We start from the raw sequence: 16233 nt of genomic DNA, 5'->3' as shown, positions 1-16233 counted from the left end.
TTTGGGGGCAGTCAAGGTAAATTTGGGACGGCTATGGGCCCCCAGTGGTGTGTTTATGTGGCATAGGGAACCTTTCAGGTCCACAAAGGTCCCCCAGGATGTGTGCAACTATTCAATATTTCCTCTTCTACAGCCTTTAGGCTGTGTGCCCACGATGCGACTTTTAAGCGTTTTTGCCGCGATTTTTGGTGCGGAAATGGTTAAAAAAAACTCGTACAGAACCCACACCATGCATTCCTATGGCATTCCGCACATGCTGTACTAATGCTGCGCTTTTTTCCGCGGCGGAATCGCATTGTGGAAAAAAACACAGCATGCTCATTCTTTTTGCGGAATCGCAAAGAATTGCCGCGATTCCGCACCTCTAGGAATGCATGAGAATCGCTTACTTCCCGCATGTGGCTATGCCCACCATGCGCGAAGTTAAGCGTCTCATGTGCGGTTGGTACCCACGGTGTGGAGGAGAGGAGACTGTCCTCCAGGCCCTGGGTACCATACCCCTGTAAAAAAATAAAAAATCGGGGTATATTCACCTTCCGACGTCCCGCGCAGTCTCAGCGGCGCTCCCGTTCCCAGTAATGCCTTGCGGCAAGGCCCTGTGATGACGTAGTCTCGCGTGACTCTAGCGGTCTCGTGAGATCGCTATAGCAACGCGAGACCAACGTCATCACAGGTCTCGCAAGGCATTACTGGGAACGGGAGCGCCGCTGAGACTGCGCGGGACGTCGGAAGGTGAATATACCCCGATTTTTTTTAATCATTTTTAATATTCTATCTTTTACTATTGAGGCCGCATAGGCGGCCTCAATAGTAAAAACCTGGTCACACTTGTCAAACACTATGTTTGACGAGTGTGACCAACCTGTCAATCACTTTCCAAGCGATGCTTCAAAACGCTTGGAAAGTGCTTGAATTTCGCACACGAAAATCGCGAACATAATCCCGGTAAAATCGCGCGGAAAAAAAGCGCGTTTTCTGGGAAGGAGTCCGGTTTTGAGTGTCCGGTTTAAAACGCTACGTGGGCACATAGCCTTAACCAATTTCTTTTTTTTTTTTTCCATGTTCGTTTGTCCTCCGTTTCTTTGTTTTATTTTGCTGTCCTCATAGCCGTATGAGGGCTTGTTGTTGGTTTTTTTTTTTGCAGGTCAGGTTGTACTTTTCATCTTATCATGTGATGCACTGGAAAGTGGGGAAAAAACGTTCCAAGTGCATTGAAATTGCAAAAGAAAAAAAAATGCAGTCCCACAATTGTTACTGACCTGGAAAAACATATATTTGTGTTTTGTTTTTTACATGATGAAGAAATATTCAGAAATTTGTCAAAAAAAAAAAAAATGTTTTGCTTGTATTGCTGTTTCCAATAATCGGGATCTGGGGCTAGGGGAGTGCTCATTTTTTTTTATCACCTTTTATTGCACTATTGCAGTATCCAAAAAATAGTAATTCTGCTTTTTTTTTTTTCTTGATACGCCATATATCAATTGGATCACACGTAGTAGTGAGATCGCTAGCGCTATCGCTGTTGCGTCACAAAATCGGTGATGCTTTAGCGATCTCGCTATGTGTAAAAGGCCCTTTAGACAGGACGCTTTCCCATGCTCCATCAGCCATAATTGCATTACACAGCTAACAAGACAGTATGTAATAAAAAGCAGGGCTCTATACAATCCCATAAAAATTCTTCTTTTTTTCAATGAACCTTAAAACATGGATTCAGGATATTGCAGGTAAAAAGATGGACGATTGCCATTTCTGGCGCAATAGTGCTTCATTGAGTCTGTTGAAGCTCCATTGTGCGCAAAACAGCTGTCGTGCATCTTTGTAGCTGCATTATCCTGCATCCATGTTTTAAGGTTCAATTAAATTAAAGAAGGATTTTTCTGAGATTATGAGCGACTGTCTAGTTTGTAAACAGTGCGCTAATGTTGGCCAGCATTAGGAGGTAATAATGAGTGCCAGCTTCAAAACAGTGATCGCAAGATCAACCTAAAAGGGTTTGCACGCCAGGGGTGGGGAACATCAGGCCCTCAATGGTCTTTTATCCGTTCCCTGGGCAGGTACTCGGTAACCGCGGCGCATGGGCTGGCAGTTGTATTTTGATGGCTGCGGGGCCCATTCATTTTTTTTTTCTTGCTCTGTGAGCACGAACACACCGCGTTCACTTCTGAACGCTAAGGCGCGTGCAATGAAAGATTACGTTCTGACATCAGAGCTAGCGTCAGGACGTACGTTGGGCAGGACGCAATTTGTACGACCCCCAATGGATGGTATAAATATCCAAATGGCCCTTGGTAGATAAAAGATTCCCCGCCTGTTGTAAGCGCTGTGCATGTGCTGCCGTCTAGCAGTGGTGGTCTGTCTCCTAGGCAACAAGCTATAAACAAAAATGTTATTATCTCAAGAACGGTAGAATATTTTAAAAAAGTAGTAAATTGAAAAATGACTTGTATTTACAAGGTCTATCTGACAATGGGATAATTATGAAGATATGAATGACTCTATAATGCTCAGGATACGTCAGGCTCTTGGAGGTTAAACAAAACCACATAAAATATGGTTATATTTTTGCAATATAAAATAACTTTAAACAACCCTGGATCGTTTAGGTTGAAAAGGCTTAAGCTACAAAAAAAGCCAACCCGCTGGACGAAGAGATGCAGCATGTTACAAGCTGCTTATTAGTAGTGTCCTTTCATTTTCAAACTGCAACTAACTACTGCAGGCTGCCATGACATGCTGGGAATTGTAGTTTTGCAACAGCTGGCGGTTGGGTAACACTAGTAAGACTTGATGATGAAGAAATTGATTACTCAGTACAGCAGTCAAGGTGTTGATGTAAGGACGATGGAGTATATCACAGGGCCTAGCCCTATCATATAAATATAAGGCAGACTAACATATGGGCAAACATTGACTTACTTAACGTTGATGTGTAAAACAAAAGTGTACAACTCTGCCTTGCTGGACCTTTACCACCACCACACCCTATAAAAGTAATCGGTACATAACTTTACTCGGTGCCTTTAAAATATAGGCAGCTTTGGGTGCAGCAAGATGGCGCCCGTGAGAATAGGGACAGCTTTGGGTGGAGCAAGATGGCGCCTGTGGGACTTCCTGCCCCGCGGATGACGTAGAATGATGGCGCCGGAAGTGTGGTGCTCTGTACGGAACGCATGTGATGTTGCTGTCCGCGTGTGTTTCTGCTATATGGTGCTGAGCAGAGGGTGGAAGACCGGGTAGAAAAAGGACATGGCGGCTCCTGCTGTGCAGTTTAAGACCAAGTAAGGCGGGGTGGTTTGTTTCCGGTACTTTGCCCATTCCTGCGTATAGTAGTAGTGGTACTACAAGTCCCAGCTGCGCCACCACATCACAGTTCTATGTAATATTCTCTACATTGATATTTAACATTAATGGGGCTGACTGAGTGTATGTATAGCTTCTATAAATCATCCATCCAGATCCCTGCTTGCTGTCAGTGCCTGGAGGCCTTGGTGTTTCCATTCAGTGGCTGATCCTGAGCGTGCGCTGTTCACACTGGGCAGGGTGCGTTACTGCGCCAGACCTCTGTGGTAACCAGCCCTGCAGCGGCGTGAGCAGGATGTCGCCAGGATCGGTGTAACATGTAAAGGGGAGTAGTTATTTTTTTTCTTGCCAGTTTAGACACCCCCCCCCCCCCCCCCCCAGGCGAGACCCCCTAGATGAATTTTGGCTTGCAGACTGGATCGCTGGCTGGTGGATACGCTATAACTCATTGTCTATATTTTCCAGTTATGTCGTGGAGAAGAAGATTGAGCCGTTCTATAAAAGAGGCAAAATTCAGGTATTCAGCAGATGTCTCCAGATCGACGTCCATGATGTCAGAGGCCGCCAGGATCTGATGATGATTTATTTTTTTCTGACAGATCACTAAGGATGGGACCCACCTGTTATGTATATGCGGTAATAAGCTGAATGTCCTGGAGATCGCCACCGGGGTCATCACCCGAACTATAGAACAGGTAGGGGACCTGCCGTCCTAAAAATCTTCCCCATAGGAGGTAATGGGGACCTCGGGGGCAATAACAGGAGCATGTGACTCCTCCAGTCAGTGCCAGGAGGGGAGATTGAGGCTTCACCCATCTGATACCATCCTATACAGAGCGCCATTTCACTAAGCTATACATCTTTTTTTGTATCCTAGGATGATCAGGAAGACATCACGAGTTTTATACTCAGCCCAGATGATGAGGTAACTATAATATCAAGTGGCCTCTTCGCAACAGAAAAAATAAGACCTTTTGCTATTAGTATTGGTAAGCATAAGTTTATAAATCCTACCATTTTGTGTATACAGCTCCTGTGCAAACCTTTGTTTCCATATCTACAGTCTACAATCAAGTTCACTGTAGTCTGATTCTGCAGTAAACGCTGCTCCTTTGTTTCTACATTCAGGAGGTCGCCACAAAGCCGGGGACATATGGATATAATTGTGGTCAGACTGCACAGGGTTTGTTTGTAGTCTGTTACTATGGTGACAGGTCTGTATAAGAGATGTAGACCCAAAACGGTAGCGGTTTATTAATCAGGATTATCTGTACTATTTCTTTATTTTGGATGTATCGGAGCAATTAATTGAAAGTGGTTGCAAAGGTGGACATACCCTTTAAGTTCTGTTTTCCCTGTAGATCCTGGTGACCAGCAGCCGTGCTTTGCTACTAAAACAATGGCAGTGGCAGACGGGAGCATGCACTCGGACCTGGAAGGCTATCCACACCGCACCAGTCTCCAGCATGGCCTTCGACTCTACCTCTACATTGCTGGCTACAGGTAAGACTCCCCCGTTTCTTTTCTGATCATAGCTACCATTACTTTAAAAAGACAATACAAATCTGTATAATTTGTTTAAAAAAATGTATGGTGTGATTTTATGTTTTAGTTTTATTTTCCATCTCTCTGTCTTTATTAAACATATCCTGAATACTTGCAGTTTTTACTCTGATTCTCAGTAGACTGACACTTCCTGTTCTGTAGAGATCACTTTTCAGCAGTCACATTATCATCACAGGCAGGTAGCGCGCGCACACACTATATGCATGTACTTTACCTGCCTGTGATGATGAGACTGCTGAACCGTGATGTGAATGATGGATCCTGTGTAGTATATCACTTTTTCAGCAGTCGCATTATCGGCACAGGCCGGTAACATACATATACACAGTATTTATATATGTATGTTGCCTACCTTTGATGGTGATGAGACTGCTAAAAAGTGATATATTACACAGGTTCCACTATTCATAGTGGTCAATTGTCATAGTTCATCTCATCAGCCCCCTCCTTGCTTAGGTCAAAGAGAATGCCCCCAACACTTTCCCATTGAAGTCAATGAGTCCTCTCCAGTCTATTGTTTATTGCTGTAAAGTAAACCTCTAAAAGTTGTTAACAGCACTTTGAATAAGATAGATTAAAAGAAAAGGTGATGGATATCAATGAATCCATCTGTATCACCCTGGTCCAGATTGCCAGGTACACAGTCAGTGGCTGCGGGTCCGGAGTCCTGTGATCGGCCTTCCCGGCGACTTTACTGGTGCAGCATGATTCCAGACCTGCTCATCAGAAAAAAGGAGCTGGGGAGGCAGATCACAGGACTGCTGTCTTGTGGCCACAAACTACTGACCTGGCCACTGGACCAGGGTGCTACGGATCGATTCTCTAATATGTGGCTTAGTTCTACCACTGTCAGATGTAAATTAAGAGCAAAGCTTCCGTATTGCAGAATACTGATTAGAATATTTATTGTTTTCTTGTATTTTTGTGCTTGTTGCGATCATTACATATGTCTGGCTGCTGATGCTGTGCAGCTACATATAACTGTATTACCCTTCTCTACCTGTAGGTGGCTGTGACAGCACAATCAAGATCTGGGATGTGCTGAAGCAGTACTGCACCCACAACCTGAAGGGCTCCTCCGGCGTGGTCCAGTAAGTTTTATATGCCTAGTTTAGGGGGTACACTGCCGTCGACATTGGTTTTAGCATCTATTGCAGCAGTAAACTCTCTGTTTAGTATTTTAGGTAGTACAATATTTGAAAGGGTGGTAAGAGATTAGAAAGGCGCGACTGCTCTTCTCCTTAAACGCCGCCGCTCAGTGATTCGTTCTGGTATTGCCGTCTTTCATGCATGTCTTTCTTTTTAGTCTGGTGCAGTTTCATCCTGAGATGTCCCGGTTGCAGCTCTTCTCCTCCTCCATGGATTATAAGATTCGTATCTGGGATCTGAAGTCCAGCAAGTGTCTGTGTCTGTTGGAAAATCATTATAGCGCCGTCACCTCCTTGTGCTTCTCCGCTGATGGGGACACCATGATCAGGTAGGGCCCTACTGTAATTGCACAATGCCAGTGCTCTCCTAGAAGTTTGTACACCCCAGGGATGATCAGTTATTGCGATCGCTTCTTGTCTGTAGCTCAGGTCGTGATAAGATCTGCACCGTGTGGGACCTGGTGACTAAGACCCCCAAGAGGACAGTTCCCGTGTACGAGGTCGGTGATCACTCAATCTTTGATTGTCATTGTGGACATTAGATACACGAGAAACAAATGTATTTTTTTTTTCTCAACAGTGTGTGGAGGTCGTCCTGCTCCTCCCCAATGCCCCCAATCTGATCGGCAGAGATCAGGACACAAAGTCTCTTCTCTTCATCACAGCTGGCAGTAAAGGTAAGACAGAAGGTGGAATTACAGGGAATGTATGCATCAGAGACACACAGCTGGGCAGTGTTGGTTATTGTATGAGCATCTCTCATTCTCAGCCAAAAACATATCTTGAAAAAGTCGCACTCGCTATTCACATACATTACTGATCCTGTACTGATCCTGACTTACATCCTGTATTATACTCCAGAGCTGCACTCACTATTCTGCTGGTGCAGTCACTGTGTACATACATTACTGATCCTGAGTTACATCCTGTATTATACTCCAGAGCTGCATTCACTATTCTGCTGGTGCAGTCACTGTGTACATACATTACATTACTGATCCTGAGTTACCTCCTGTATTATACCCCAGAGCTGCACTCACTATTCTGCTGGGGCAGTCACTGTGTACATACATTACATTACTGATCCTGAGTTACCTCCTGTATTATACTCCAGAGCTGCACTCACTATTCTGCTGGTGCAGTCACTGTGTACATACAATACATTACTGATCCTGTATTATACTCCAGAGCTGCTCTCACTATTCTGCTGATGCAGTCACTGTGTACATACATTACATTACTGATCCTGAGTTACATCCTGTATTAGACTCCAGAGCTGCACTCACTATTCTGCTGGTGCAGTCAGTGTACATACATTACATTACTGATCCTGAGTTACAGCCTGTATTATCCTCCAGAGCTGCACTCACTATTCTGCTGATGCAGTCACTGTGTACATACATTACATTACTGATCCTGAGTTACATCCTGTATTATACTCCAGAGCTGCACTCACTATTCTGCTGGTGCAGTCAGTGTACATACATTACATTACTGATCCTGAGTTACAGCCTGTATTATCCTCCAGAGCTGCACTCACTATTCTGCTGGTGCAGTCACTGTGTACATACATTACTGTTTTCTGTACTGATTCTGGGCTACATCTCTATTTGCCAGGTATACTGCAGGTGTGGGATGCAGCCACATCCAGGTGTTTATACACTCAGCCATCGCCTCACACCAGTAAGAAAGCCTCGGAAGAAGAGGGGGATGAGCACAGCCTGACCCACTGCCTGCTTCTGCCTAACCAGGAGGAGGTGGTGACGGTGAACGCGGAGCACAGTATTATCATGTACGACCTCCACAACCTACAGCTAAAGAAGCAGGTTTGTCTCGTACATTCGGACCCGCTTTCCCGTGATCTTTGCCGCCTCCTAACATTCTCACCCTCAGTTTGCAGGATATAACGACGAGGTTCTGGATGTGAAATTCTTGGGTCCCTCTGACTCCCACATCGTTGTGGCTACAAACAGCCCCCAAATAAAAGTCTTTGAGCTGGAAACATCGAACTGCCAGATCCTGTACGGCCACTCGGGTACGTTGTGCACGGTGCAAATGTCTGCAAACACTTCACAATACAAAAGCATCCCCCAAAATTCTGCTGCAGATTTTCATCCACATTCTCTGCAGATTTTTATTGTTTTTAATCCAGTCTGAATGTGCATGTGACGGCTGCAGCCAATCTCAAGTGAGGAGTACAGAGCCTGTTTCTGGACATCCTGTTCTAGTCATATGGACATGTGACCACTGTCGTCAGTCACTGCTGCGGCTAGTCATTGCCGCAGTGGTCACATGCCTGTCGTGAAAAAACAGGAGCTACAGAGACCAGCAATGTACCTGGTGGAGCAGTGTGGCATAGGTACAGTGGTGCTTAATGCCAGGCATGTATGCACCAATCGATTTGCTCAACTCTACTGAGAATCTGTCGGTGAGCTAGATCTCCCAGGAGTTTGTAACCCTTTTATTTCTGAGGTCTTCTGGGTGGATTGATGACCACAGACCACATAGAAGGAGGGCTGAAAAAATAGTGACGAACTGCTTTCAGAATGAGCTCACCAATAGATCCTCAGTTAACTCATTTTGAATTATGGAGAAAAAAAAGTCATATAAATACCAAACGATCAAAAAATTTTAACAAAATCTAATTGTAAAGATGATTTCTTTGTCGTCCCCCCCCCCCCCCACACACACACACACGCACACACACCCCCCAAAAAAAAAGTATATATATATTTGGGCTGATCATGAAGTTACGTCACTCCCCTCCTTATGTCAAATCTTGTAAACCTATTGGGGAGGGAGAAATCTTGGAGACACATTAATCTTTGGAGAAACTGTGTGCACCAAACTGTAGATTTTTAATCAAAATTATTTACAGAGTAGCCTAATTTTTTTTTTCCTTTAAAGTTATCGTGTCGTTTTAGCCTAAGAGCAATACCAACATTAGCCACAAGGTGGCAGTATTTTTCTCAATTTTATTTATCATTATTATTATTTTATTTATTTTTTTTAGAGACTGTTCTTGCCCTTGATGTATTTAAGAAAGGCCTCATGTTTGCCAGCTCTGCCAAGGTACTACTATCCAAAAAATGTGTTAAAATATGAGCCGCTCCAGCAGGTGACCTCCATGTGCTTTGCTCAATTTGCACTTTCTTATAGGATCGAACAGTCAGGATCTGGAGGATGAATAAAGCCACCGGACGGGTGCATTGTGTCGCCATGGGCGGAGGTCACACCAATGGTGTGGGGGCAATCGCCTGCTCCAGGTAGGAAGGATGGATGAGCGGCTAACAAACTGCAGGCGCCGCTGATCTTAGTGCAGACAGCAGTGTTGCAGTTCATCCCTCCTAAGCCGCAGTAGACGTGGCATCATGGACAGACCAGTGTCGCCTTCAGCTTCTATCTTTCTATTAGATTGAAAAATTCCTTTATTGTGAGCGGAAGCCAAGATTTCACACTAAAGCGCTGGACGCTTCCTGAGACCGTGACAGAGTCCAAAGGCCAGACCCCTGAACTGGAGAGTCTGTACGCTAGCGTGACCGAGAAGGGGCATGAGAAGGTAAGATAGGGCTGAGATGATGCCCAAGTTATACCAGCTGTACATATATAATTATATAAAGGAGATGCCCATGTTATACCAGCTGTACATATATAATTATATACAGGAGATGCCCAGGTTATACCAGCTCTACATATATAATTATATACAGGATATACATAGGTTATAGCAGCTGTACATATATAATATTATACAGGAGATGCCCAGGTTATACCAGCTGTACATATATAATTATATACAGGATATACCTAGGTTATAGCGGCTGTACATGTATAATATTATACAGGAGATGCCCAGGTTATACCAGCTGTACGTATATAATTATACACAGGAGATACCCGGGTTATACTAGCTGTACATATATACTATAATAATAACAATCTTTATTTTTATATAGCGCTAACATATTCCGCAGCGCTTTACAGTTTGCACACATTATCATCACTGTCCCCGATGGGGCTCACAATCTAAATTCCCTATCAGACATCGCCACCATCATCATGGGTGACTTTAATATCCCTACGGACACACGCCAGCCATCAGCCTCAAAACTCCTGTCCATTACCTCATCCTTTGGACTTACTCAGTGGTCCTCCACAGCCACTCATACAGACGGACATACACTAGACCTCATCTTCACTCGCCTCTGTTCCCTATCTAATCTCACAACCTCTCCCTTCCCCTATCTGACCACTCACCTTCTCATCCTTGTCCTCCTCACCCGCCCCCCATGTCCAGCCACTAGCACATCCTCACAGAAACCTCGCACACCTAGACATTCACAGAAACGACAACCTCACATCAGCTATAGACTCAGTCGCTCCTCTCATGCATGGCAAAGTGAGACAAATCAAAAGGCATCCCTGGCACAACAATCTCACCAAAAACGTTCCACAAGCATCCAGAGTCGAGGAGCTGCATTGGAAGAAAACACGCCTGCCAGACGACTTCACTGCTTTCAAGCAAGCTATACTTGCCTTCAAATTAGCCCTCACCTCTGCTAAACAGACCTATTTCACAAACCTTGTATCTTCATTATCCTACAACCCAAAACAACTGCTCAGCACATTCAACTCTCCTCCGCCCACCACTGCCACCTCCAACTCCCCTCATCTCTGCCGAGGACTTTGCCACCTACTTCCAGAATAAGATCGACCAAACAAGGCAAACATTTATTGTTCTACTACCTCAACCGCTCCATATACCAGACCTCTGCCTTTCCCTATTAACCTCCCTCTCCAACATCACTGAAGGAGAGCTTAGTCACCTCCTTTCCAAGTCATATATCACCACCTGTGCACTTGACCCCATCTCTTCCCATCTGCTCCACAACCTCACGAACACGCTCATTCCAGCCCTAACCCATCTCTTCAACCTATCGCTATCTTCTGGTACCTTCCCCTCTGCCTTCAAAACATGCCACCGTCACACCCATCCGCAAAAAACTAACCTTCACCCAACTGCTCTGCTCAACTATCGCCCCATATAACTGCTCCCGTTTGCTTCCAAACTCCTTGAACAGCATGTCCATGCTCAACTTTCCTCCAACCTCTCATCTAACTCTCTCTTTGACAACCTCCAATCTGGCTTCCGCCCCCACCACTCCACCGAAACTGGCCTGACCAAAATTACTAATGATTTACAGCCAAAGCTAACAGACAGTTCTCCATCCTCCTCCTTCTCGACCTGTCTTCTGCCTTCGACACAGTCGACCACTGCCTACTGCTATAGATTATTTCTTCCCTAGGCACCAAAGACCTTTCCGTGTCCTGGATTGCCTTTCTGACCGCACATTTAGGGTTTCCAACTCCCACACTACCTCTTCATCCCGCCCTCTCTCTGTTGGAGACAGTCAAGGCTCTGTCCTGGGGCCCCTATTTTTTTCCATCTATACCCTTGGACTAGGACAACTCATAAATTCCCATGGCTTCCAGTACCACCTGTATCCGGATGACACTCATATCTAACACTCTGGCCCAGATGTCCCATCTCTGCTGCCCATAATTCCGGAGTATCCATCAGTCATATCCTCCTTCACCTCTCGCTTCCTAAAACTCAATGTAGACAAAACCGAACTCATCATCTTTTCTCCATCTCGCGTATCTCCCCTACCCGACCTATCTATTTTGTTAATGGCATCACACTCTCTCCCACACCTGAAATCCGCTGCCTCGGAGTAACTCTCAACTCTGCCCTGTCCTTCAAACCGCAAGTCCAAACTCTATGTATTGTGTACATTTTATATGATCCCCCTTTTCCTCCTCCAGGATATTAACAGCGTTGCGGTCTCTCCCAACGACAAGCTGATCGTCTCTGGGTCTCAAGATAAAACCGCCAAGCTCTGGTCGTCGACCGATCTCTCTCTTATGGGCGTCTTCAGGGGACACAAGCGAGGCGTGTGGTGCGTGCAGTTCTCACCTGTGGACCAAGTTGTAGGCACTTCATCTGCAGATGGAACCGTCAAAGTTTGGGGTCTTCATGACTTCAGCTGCTTAAAGGTGATGTCCTCCTCTATACAGAGTAGTACAACTGCCAGCATGAGTACAATATATTTTCATTATACTGTATGTTACCCTCCCTTCATTTCCCCTCCCGCAGACCTTTGAGGGTCACGACGCCTCTGTACTGAAGATGGTATTCGTGAGTCGTGGCACCCAGCTGTTGACAAGGTAATCGCTGAGCCGTCTCTCTGCTCGTGCTCCTCCTTCACCATATACTTAGATTTAAAGGGATTATTTCCATTTTCAGATGCGGATATTATCAGATTCTACTTGTTAAAATAAGCACATTTGTCATTTACCGCAGATTAGAATTTGCAGCCATTCTTGAGATATTAACACATTTTTTCTTTTTTGTTTACAGGTTGTTACCTAGGAGACCGACCACCGTTGCTGTCTAGCTTGTAAGCACTGTGCTCAAGCTGACCGGGATTAGGAGGTAGCAGCGTGGTCCAGCCAGTTTCAAAACGGTGCTTAAAAGCTCAATAGAAAAGCGCTGATGAGCATTGTGCATGTTCTGCTCTCTAGCAGCAGTGGTCGGTCTCCAAGGCAATGAGCTATAAACAAAAGAAAAGTGTTAATATTTCGAGAGTGGCTGAAAATTTTAACAAGCCGTAAATTGCAAAAGTGCTTGTATTTACGAGCTCTATCCGACCATTCCCATTTATAAAAATGTTGAATAACCCTTTAACCCTTCATTGTTCAGTGGCTCCGATGGTCTGCTGAAACTTTGGACCATTAAAACTAATGAGTGCGTTAAGACACTGGACGGTCATGAGGATAAAGTCTGGGGGCTTCATAGGAACCGACTGGACAGCGCTGTGGTGACTGGATCAGCAGATTCCAGCATTGTCCTGTGGAAGGTGAGCAGACATCTTACCCCTCACATAGCAAATCGTGTGACTTTCTAAGCCCCATCCTGCTGCACTATTGGAACACCCTTTAAGTGGACGTATAATCTAAATTACCATATTCCGCCCATTTAAAGTCTTTGCCTATGGCGGACTGAGCTCTCACGTGGTCACCCTTTTTTTCGTTTCTGTGCAGGACGTCACGGAGGTAGAGCTGGCAGAGGAGCAGGCAAAGCAGGAGAATGAAATCTTGCAGTGAGTCTTATAATAGTCCTGCTTATTATATGCCGGTCTCCTATTGGCCATGATCCTAATTACCTTGTGTTTTTTTTTCTTCCAAGACAACAGGAACTGTCGAATCTTCTACACGAGAAGAGATTCCTCAAGGCTTTGGGCCTAGCGATCTCCTTAGACCAGCCTCATACTGTTCTCAGAGTCATAAAAGGTGGGTAGCATAGTGCCAATTTTTAACCCTTTGAGTGATGAGGGTTCACCAGGGCTTAATGGCCCTAAACCCAAATTGTTTTGTATGGTTAAATGCGATTTTTGATCTCTCTTGTCAGCCACTTAAAAGTAGCTAATGGATGACGTGTTTCTCAATGTGTTGAGTAATTGAATTTCCATGGGATCAGACTCTCACCAGTCGCACATCCACCTGCAGTTTGGAGAATAGGCCAGCAATATATACTTCTGAAAGAACCCTTAAAGGAGACCTGTTATTTGCAATGAATGTGTGTGTGTGTATATATATATATATATATATATATATATATATATATATATATATATATATATATATATATATATTATAAAATTATATAGATATATATGTTATATTACCTGGTGTAAATGCCGCTGTTCTCCTGAATCCAGCGATGTTTTTCTTTTGTTCCTGCGTTTCTCCATTCCTGAGATATGACCCTTCACACCTGTATATAAATTCAGCATTTGTAGCCAAGTGGGCGTGGGCATCCTTAGAACCACTCCCAACTGAACTTCCAGATTAGAATTACATACAGGAAAGAGGGTGCCATATCTCAGGAAAGGAGAAGCGCAGGAAAAAAAACAAAAACATTGCCAGATTCAGGAGACAATCAGCATTTACACCAGGTAAAAAAAATACATCTTTATGGCAAGTGACAAGTCCCCTTTAAAGGGGTTTGTCTTTATTATAGGATATGAAATCACTTTTATGATCGGGGTCAGATTTCTGGGACCCTCACACATTAGAAAATTACGGAACATCGCTCTGATTCAGCACTGGGTTTGCTTGCACAATTTTGCCTTTAGCCACCCGTTTAAGCAAGGATTTATTGCTGGAGCTGTGCTAGAATTCCCCTGTACAATGGGGGACCACTGTGCCTTATTGTGCTGTGCCTACAGATATATAGGCACAGCACAATATATCTACTACTACTCAGCCTCCATGTATATCTGGTAAGATATCTCTTCAAACTGGCCACGTGAAACCTATTTGTGCACACTAGGTGATCATATTGGATCTATAATGTGGCGCAGTGATCTCCCAATGGGGAGATGGGGAACTAGCAGACACTGGTTACTTACATAGATGTGGCTATACTCTATATATACTGCTGTGTTACTTGACATCTTGTGGCTGGGTGCTTTTCCCGGGTTATTCTGTTTTTCTATCCTGTGGTGTCATTTTATTCTCTGTATTTTTGTACTATGTGATACATATGTTAACTAATAAAGACGTATTTTCATTATATTCACCTAGTTACTCATATTTTCTCTTTGCATGTATACCTATTGGAGTGGGTGTTTCAGGTGTTTTCCTGACTAGGGTGGCTACTTATAGCCCTAAACCCTATTTTTGACATAGTGATAATGTCACTGAGGTTTTTGCATTTAAAGATATATTTACATACATCGATACAGTTGATGCATGCCTTTTCTCCGTAATACACTGCTGATTTTAGGTGTGCTGGCCCTTTAAGAAACGGGAGCACAGTTCACTTTTGTGCTAAATTGTACTAGTAGTTTGAAGGGATAGGTTTGATCTGTTTTCATCTTCCATCCTATTTTCTGCCTTCAGCCATCTTGCAAGAACCACAAGGGAAGGACGACCTGGAGAAAAATATTCTGAGGCTGCGACAAGACCAGAAAGGTAATTGGGATAATTGCTGTAAATCGTATGTCTGAGGGACCCGTCTGGTTTTGGGGTCTCATAGCCATGTGTTCCCCGTACATTGGCCATGGATCACTGGGGCATCATGCTTTTGAGAACAGCGGGGCATTGATATCCTTTTTCTTTTAAAGAAATGCACATCTATGTTAAAGGGGTCCTCCGCTTTACCCTACTAGTTGGAAGCCTCCTGTTATGATCAGCTGATCATAAAGTATCTCTGTTCTAAAGCCCCCAGAGATCAGCAGTGATCTGTAGAGAGACCTGCTACTAAGTGTTCTGTTTCCCAGCAGCACTCCCGCAGCCCTGAAAAGTGTTGTCCTGCATTAGAAAATCGTCTGCTGTCTTCCCCCGAACAGCGCCACACCTGTCCACAGGTTGTGTCTGGAATTGCGGCTTAGTTCCATTAAAGTGATGTGGCCGAGCTGAAATACCACACACAACCTGAAGACAGGGGTGGAGCTGTTTGTAGATGTATCATACTATAAAGACCTTGTCTGCCCATCAGAGTCCATCCTGAGATACTGCAGCGTCTGGAACACCAACTCGCGCAACTGTCACGAAGCCCAATGTGTGCTGAGCATCCTGCTGCGGCACGAGACCCCCGAGGTCCTGCTGCAGTACAGCGGCATCAGGGGCAGCGTTGAGGCGCTCATACCCTACACAGGTGAGGACGGCGACCACTGACACGTTACAGGCAATGCCTCTTGCATGCTGTCATGACGTTGCTTGTTTTCTTCCAGAGCGCCACATGCAGAGGATGGGGAGGTTACTGCAGGCTTCCATGTTCGTGGACTTCATGTGGCAGCATATGAGACTGACCGATCTGCCAGGGGAAAAGAACAGCGTGCCCGTCCCTGTGCCCTGTCTTGCTCTTCCTTTGCAAGAAAATGGCAAGGCTTGAAGCCAGGATCATTCATCAGAGACTACAGTCATGTATGGAGTTACCAAAATCCTCCCCCCGGACCTGCTGGGGTCATATCCACCATCCTGGATGGCTTGTGGAGCAGTTACCAAAAAAACGCTTCATGCTCCAGTTTCTTTGGTTCAATGTAAATTTTTTTTTTTTTTAAAGGGCCTAAAACTTCTGCCTGCCCCCTCCTATGAACGTTTTTGGGGGGCACTTAATTTTGAATATTTAATACAGACATTTTATCTA

At 44.7% G+C, this 16233-nt stretch overlaps 1 protein-coding gene across 2 annotated transcripts in view; it reads left to right on the top strand.

Annotated features, from left to right (window-relative positions):
* Positions 1-16233, top strand: part of TBL3 (transducin beta like 3) — a 23719-nt gene extending 7486 nt beyond the window's left edge. The window contains exons 1-22 of one of the 2 annotated variants that reach the window (XM_073558412.1): positions 3062-3281; positions 3769-3820; positions 3903-3998; positions 4181-4228; positions 4665-4806; positions 5876-5960; positions 6176-6346; positions 6442-6517; positions 6598-6694; positions 7635-7843; positions 7911-8052; positions 9031-9089; positions 9177-9283; positions 9432-9576; positions 11844-12074; positions 12175-12245; positions 12781-12937; positions 13122-13180; positions 13267-13370; positions 14985-15056; positions 15583-15741; positions 15818-16233. In XM_073558412.1, the coding sequence (XP_073414513.1) occupies positions 3250-3281; positions 3769-3820; positions 3903-3998; positions 4181-4228; positions 4665-4806; positions 5876-5960; positions 6176-6346; positions 6442-6517; positions 6598-6694; positions 7635-7843; positions 7911-8052; positions 9031-9089; positions 9177-9283; positions 9432-9576; positions 11844-12074; positions 12175-12245; positions 12781-12937; positions 13122-13180; positions 13267-13370; positions 14985-15056; positions 15583-15741; positions 15818-15978 (2475 nt within the window). In that variant the 5' untranslated portion in view covers positions 3062-3249 and the 3' untranslated portion in view covers positions 15979-16233. Of the gene's footprint in view, positions 1-3061; positions 3282-3768; positions 3821-3902; positions 3999-4180; positions 4229-4664; positions 4807-5875; positions 5961-6175; positions 6347-6441; positions 6518-6597; positions 6695-7634; positions 7844-7910; positions 8053-9030; positions 9090-9176; positions 9284-9431; positions 9577-11843; positions 12075-12174; positions 12246-12780; positions 12938-13121; positions 13181-13266; positions 13371-14984; positions 15057-15582; positions 15742-15817 lie in introns of those variants that run through there. The other variant, XM_073558411.1, reaches the window with a different exon arrangement.

This window comes from Dendrobates tinctorius, unplaced genomic scaffold, assembly GCF_039654945.1.
Source record: "Dendrobates tinctorius isolate UK_male_01 unplaced genomic scaffold, ASM3965494v1 ptg000257l, whole genome shotgun sequence".
Classification (NCBI taxonomy): Eukaryota; Metazoa; Chordata; class Amphibia; order Anura; family Dendrobatidae; genus Dendrobates; species Dendrobates tinctorius.
This window is presented reverse-complemented; position numbering and strand designations above follow the sequence as displayed.